The 6,554-nt window shown below is 56.8% G+C and overlaps 1 protein-coding gene across 1 annotated transcript in view; it reads right to left on the bottom strand.

Moving 5' to 3' along the window:
- The window catches only part of AGBL1 (ATP/GTP binding protein-like 1), a 509,246-nt gene that overhangs the window by 427,659 nt on the left and 75,033 nt on the right, over positions 1 to 6,554 (bottom strand). The window contains exon 6 of the mRNA XM_004692971.2: positions 120 to 157. Coding sequence (XP_004693028.2) covers positions 120 to 157 — 38 coding nt within the window. The remainder of the gene's footprint in view (positions 1 to 119; positions 158 to 6,554) is intronic.

Genomic DNA, 6,554 nt, shown 5'->3' with positions numbered 1-6,554 from the left:
AGGAAAGGAAAGGAAAGGAAAGGAAAGGAAAGGAAAGGAAAGGAAAGGAAAGGAAAGGAAAGGAAAGGAAAGGAAAGGAAAGGAAAGGAAAGGAATCATTTTTCAAAAAAGGTGCTTACTGGGTCTCAGCAACAGCGCCAGAGCTTCCGTGGCTGTCCTGGGAAAGAGAAAGCGGAGGTGTCACCATCCAGGCCTCAGGAACCCGCTGCCGGCGCGGCCCCGAGCTGCCACCACCACCCGCTGCACGCCCTGAGCTGGCCTTCTGCCCGCTGCAGACCCCGCGAGAGGTACCGGTGCAGGGCCCGCCCCGGGAAGGGTGAGGTGTCGCCTCCCAGCACCCCCCCCCACTCCTGCTTGCTTTCCGGGGTCTCCTCCGGGCCAGCCTGCGGGCCAGCTCTCGGTTTCCACCCAGAGACCGGGGTCCGAGAGGAGAGGGGAGGCCCGGCCGGGAGGGCGCCGAGGTCGAGTGAGCTCAGCGGCTGCACAGACTCCTTGAAACACTCAGCCCCCTGGAGACACCCGAAAAAATTTCATTTCACAAGCTGGCACGTGAGCCTGGTTCCTGAGGTTGGAAAATGGTGATGTCGTGATTGTTTTTTCCAAACGCACGGTTTCCTTCCGTGGAGGAGTTTCATAACCTTTGCGATGACAGGAGGCATCTAAGAATAAAAATGCCTCGGCCCGTCTTAATGACCCTTCAATCATGCCGCAGCTGGAAGCTCACCCCAAGGCCCCCCCACCGGACAGAGGGGACTCCAGGTGCTGCAGACGGGTGCTGGACGCTGGCAGACACTGTTGCTTCCTCGCTTTTTTTAAACTAAAAGTTCAGCTCTCCGGCCACGTGCGACGTGGTATGTATGTCTCAATCAACTCGTTGTAAGTTGAAAACATCGAGAGTGGAAACGCATTTCACGGGTCTCCCCGGAGAACACCAGAGCCCGCCCCGCCCGCCGGGAGCAGCGCAGAGGCCCAGCGAGGCCAAATCTGGAAGCAAACGGGCTGCACAACCCAGTGCGGAGCGCCCCAGGGCTGTGTGGAAGGGAGAGCAGGTGTCTGTGCCGCTCCCCGGACGGGGTCACCCCGCACCGTCGGGACACGCAGAGGCTGAGTGGGTCCACCATCCGGGGTCCCTGTGACATCCTTCAGGCCTGTCACACAGCAGTCCGTTGTCCCTCGCTCTGAAGAGGGGGGCACAGACAGGACAGGACCGGGGTCACCCTTCCAAGATCATGAGACAGAGCAGAGCTGGGACCCCAACCCCAGGAATCTCACTCCCCCTCTTCGTCCCGCGGCCGCCCTGCCCTGGCAGGCAGTGAGCGCCAAGCCCCTTGGTGACGCCCCAGCCAACGTTCACAGCGGCCAGCAGCGGCGCCATCAACTGACCGAGGACAGAAACACGGCAGCGAGACATCACTGCTTCCCGTGACCGCCAGGGCTCCCGCAGGGGCGGCGGCCTGGACCCCACACACACTGCCGAGGCCGGCTCAGGGAGGCCGGCACACCCCAGGGCAGCCCTGCAGGGATGGGCAGCACACCCCAGGGCAGCCCTGCAGGGATGGGCAGCCGCCAGGCGCCGGCCCTGTCCGTGGATCGCGCTCAGCGCGTCCGCCCCTCGGGCTCGCGGCTCGTCAACACCCACGAAGAAGCTCCCGAAGGTGCTGCCAGGACCCGGCCGGCGGGAACCCGGGCGCGGGTGAGGTCCCGCGGGCTGGACACACCCAACATCGGAACTGCGGGAAGTAGCGCTGGCGCTGAGGCCAGGAGAAGCAGGAGCACGGGGCGCTGCTTGACGTTCCCCACCGAGGACCAGCGAGCCCCAGCGAGCCCCAGCACAGGCCCCTGAGGGCGTGGTGGCACCCCTCTGTAAGGTGCCAGGGGGGGGGGCAGGCTGGGGGAGGGGCAGCCGCAGACTATGGCTAGGAGGAAGGAGGGCGCCGAGGCCTCGCAGACCGCGGTGTCCTGGGGCAGCGGCGGTCTCCGGGAGCCGGTGGACATGCAGACTCTCAGGCCTCGGCCCGCGAGCCGGCGCAGCCTCCGCTCCCACAGACACTTGGCAGCAAGCGGGTACTCCGGGTGCCGACTCAAAGCCTCCGGCTCCCAGCCCTCTGGGAAGTGGCCAGCACGTGGCGCCAACGAGCCCTGTTACTCAGGGACGCTGCTGGTGCGAGCGGGGAGGGGTCCTGGGTCACGGGGAGCCGCGCCGAGATGTGCAGAAGGCTCGGGCCGCACCGGGCACTCCAGAGCGCTCAGTCACCCTTTGGTGATGAGAAGCCGCGTGACCTGGGGTTTTTGTTTTTGTTTTTTGATGAAGGGAGTATGATGGCAAGGAGGGAAAACGAGGGGAATTGTGAGCAAGGAGTGAACAGGTTTGATGCAGGTTACCAATGGCAAAGGAAGACTCAGTGGCGGCCTGGAGTCTGGCACCAGGAAACAGGACAAGAAACCCTGAAAGACCGAGCCAGGAGAGTGAGGTGCTCAGGGGCGGTGGTGAGTCTGGTGGGGCTGCGCTGGAGATGGGGGGGACCCGCACACAGCCACACTCAGCGTCGGGGCTGCTGCAGGAGGCACAGATGGAAAATTCTAGAAGGGCTCTGACCCCTGTGGGCGCGAGGACCCCTGGGGGCATGAAAGAGCAGGGGAGGCCGGGGGCGGCCGCGATGGTCTGAGCACACTGCTCTCAGCTGCAGGCGAGACCCTCGTGACGAGGGGAGCAGCTATGCCGAGTGCGTCAGCAAGGCAGTGCTTCCGCCACACGAGCACACCTGCTCCTTGCTGCATATTACACTGGCTGGCTCATGCCCCAGCCGTCACCCCGCTCACGGGCAGGGGGCCACAAAAGCGTAAAGCTGGGCGGCGGGGATCACGGGGAGCCCTCTCAGTCACTGGCCTTCAGCTACCAGGCTCCCACTGTTCCCTTCGCCCAGGTGTGACCCTCTGCCGCCTCCTCTCCCCAGGCAACGGCCCGCCACTGCTCCAGAAGCTGAGCGAGCCGCCTTCTCTCCCACCGGCCCTCACCGCCGGGTCTCACCCAACGGGAGCAGATTCAGTTGCCCACTCCTTTTCACCTCCATGGTTTTCACTCTAGTCCAAGACAGGGGCTGGGACTTCACTGATAAATGCAATTTCTAGAGTTATTGGTCCTTGGTTGGATATTACATTTTAATTTCCTGTGTAATAAATCATATGAACTGCATAATCATTTTCAATGTATTAGAAATTACAGCTAAGCGTCAAGAAATAGAACAAATTAAAACCACCCAAATATCTCTCACCAAACGACTGTGATAGTCCCAGAAGGAATCCGTCGATAGCCACTTCAGGTCCCCTTCCAGCTGTCCCCCAGTGAAAGTAATCTCCAGAAGACCTCGGGCTCGGCCCCGCACACCGCCACACCTCACCCATGCTCGCTTCGGATAACCCCCGCACCTGAGCCATGCGCACGGCTGCCCAGCAGGTGACTGATGCCTTGCCCGCCCGAGTCACCCCGCCTCATGCACTCTGTCCTTCTGCCTGTGCCTCAAGTCCTAGAAGGTTTCCCATCATGGGGCTTTGGTCTGAGCTGGTGCACGGCCTGCCGTGCCCTGGCCCACCACCCTCATCTGCCTCACATCTTGTCCCCTCACATCCCCTCCAACACCTTGAGTCTCTCCTAGAAGGTGGGTCATGCCTGTTTTTCCCTTTCACGTGGCACCACTGTTTGCAATGATTAACTTGTCGTGTGATCATTTGACTGATGTCTGTGTCTCTCTGTAAGCTCCAGAAAGCACTTCATTCTGCATTACTCTATCCCCTGTATGTAATGGAATTTGCGTATACACCACCATCGAGTATTTGTTGAATTGTCTGCGGCAGTCCGGCTCAGGTTTAAGAGCATTTACCTGTTATCTACTCATTCCACAAATATGTGTCAACCATCAACTAAGTGCTGGGATACTATGATAAATCATAGAATCTGTACTCAAAGGGTTAGGATTAGGGCAAAGGAGATCGTCGATTGACAGTATTTTCTAAACTATATTAATATTCTAAAGTGTGATAAATGCTTTAAAAAAAAACACAGTAAAGAGACTAGATGTTGGGGGGTCGGTTTTAAAAGGTTGATGGGAATAGGCCTGATGGGTAAGACAAAAACACGGAGGGTAAGGAAGTTGGCTCTGAAACACCAGGAGGAGGTGTGTGCAGTCACCTGAGAAGGCGGCTGGATTGATGTGAACAAGGAAGAGCATGTTGGATGGAGATGCGGGAGCCCTGGGGATGAGAGGAGAAGAGAGAAGCTGGGAGAGGTAACAGGGCAGTGTGCGCGGGACCTGGTAGCCTTCAGGATGCTTTGCTTCAGTCCAATGGAAGAATTCACTACAGGATGTCGCACAAAGGTCTAGCGTGTTTTGAAGCCTTGTCTCTGGCTACTCTTTTTAAGAAGAAAAAGAAAGGAGACAAGAATAGAAACCAGCACGTTTCTACATAGAGTAAACGAAACGGCAACAACACCTAGAGAGGATTATTGCCACAATCCAACAGGCCAGTCCCGGAATGCAGGGTTGTCTTAACATCTGAACCGATCAACGCCATAATCCACTCTCAGAATAGAGGGTAACAATTGCACTATTGTCTCAATAGAAACACACAAAAATTAATAAAACCTATCATGTTTTCATGATAAAAAAATTATCACACTAGAAACAGAGGGGCACTCCCTCCACTGAGCAAAAGTACACAGCTAATGTGTTACTCGATGGAGAAAGACTACACGCTTCCTTCCTGAGACGGGGCCAAGACCGGGCTCCATTTCACAATGCGAGGCAGCGTGCTGGTGGGCCGTGCCCTGCCTGCAATGAATGGATAAGAAAGTGAGTGAGTGAACAAACAGAGGGGCTGCACCGGGGGAAGGAACCTTTCTTGTATATGGGAAGTCTTAAAGAAACTCTCAGAGCCAATAACCAAGTTCTGCAGTCGACCAGGATAAAAGATCAATATACTACATGCTAGCAACCAACCGCCCAAGACTAAGAGTTTAAAAAGTAATCTCATTTCTAGCAGCAGCAACAGGATGCAATTCCTGGTGACAGATTTAACAGAAGAAATTCTGGAAACTGAAAATATTATTGAAAAAATTAAAAAAGATCAAAGTAAATAGAAATGACCTAAATGTCAGCTCCCGGCCAGCGGCGGCCACAGTCCCTGAGCGGCTCTGGGGCTCCACCCTGATCTCAGAGTGACCTACTGCTAGACCTACAACTGGATCTGAGGGGTCCACAGCCAGAGTGGTCTTCTCGGGAAGAACGTGCTAACAGATACGGTTTCTGTTGACAGCTGGTGAGAAGTAACATTAGCTCCGTTATTTCTCCAGACCACCCCTATTCTGCGTGGAGCCAGAATTCAGATCTCAAGTGTCGAACTCCCACACATGGGCCCTCTGCCCCACTCACCCCAAGGGACATGGGCCTGTAGGTCCTTCAGAACCGAGCCCGAGAGCCTCCCTAAAATTGGCAGTGGGTGCAGGGGTGTAGCACTGACACAGAAAATGGAAAGAGAAAAGGAGTCAGCTAAGTAACAGGTGGCTGAAGCAGGAGGACCTTTTCACAAGGCACTGAACGTGTTGCCTGCAGAGCCCAGTGCCCAGAACACCATCTGGTGCAGACCCAGCCTGCTGCCCGGCTTAAGACAAGACCAGTGTGGATAGAGGAACACACACAGCCACACGGAAACACACACACCGACAGGCACACGCGGCCACACGGAAACACACACCACCACACACACTCACAGAAACACTCAGCAGGACCATGCAGGGGGTGGGGCCGCCTGGCAGGGGGCCAGGAGCCCCCAGAGCACCCTGGGAACACGCCTACCGGGCTGGCCAGCAGCAGCAATCAGCAGGGGGAAATGGTTTTGAACAACTTCCAAGTTCCTGGGCAACAGCATCAGGGCCAAGTACCCAGACGAAAACTCCTGAACCCCAAGCCCAGGGCGAGGCAGGTGACAGCTGGGAGAACAGCACAGTGGGCTTCCAGTACGCTCCGGCAACAGGGGCTCCTTCCCCCTCCGAGAGATGTGGCTCTCAAGTCAGCACTTAAGGCGAAAATTACCTTGAGCCTCCTTCAATTATTCATGAAGAGCAATGTACTGAGTGCATGACTGTAAGTCACTCTGCAGTGTGTGTATAGAAATGCATAATGAGCACAGTATCCAGTTGTGCAGATGTATGCAAGGGATCCCAGGGTGTCTGCTGAATGACTGTGGTGGAGTAGTTGCTAGCTTCCGCGCTGACTCCAGTTCCTAGAAGCTGAATGGTCTGTGCTCCGTCCACTCCGAGAGGAGCGAGGGAGATCAGTGGGCGCCATCATGCTGCCTGCTGGGGTGTGTCGGGGGGGGGGGGGAGCAGCTTCCAGGCCGCCAGTTGCACCAAGGAAGGAAATGGGTCTACTTTCGCTCCAGCACAATGGTAGAACTTTGACAAACCTGACCATTACCCGGGCTGTTTGGTTGGGGGTCACTGGCCCCCAGCTTCCATACTGGCTTGGAGGAACCACCCCCTACGATAGCAGCCAGCACCC

Source organism: Condylura cristata, unplaced genomic scaffold (assembly GCF_000260355.1).
Source record: "Condylura cristata isolate star-nosed mole 26May11 unplaced genomic scaffold, ConCri1.0 scaffold00035, whole genome shotgun sequence".
Classification (NCBI taxonomy): Eukaryota; Metazoa; Chordata; class Mammalia; order Eulipotyphla; family Talpidae; genus Condylura; species Condylura cristata.
Note: the sequence above shows the minus strand (reverse complement) of the source record. Positions and strands in the feature narration are given on the sequence as shown.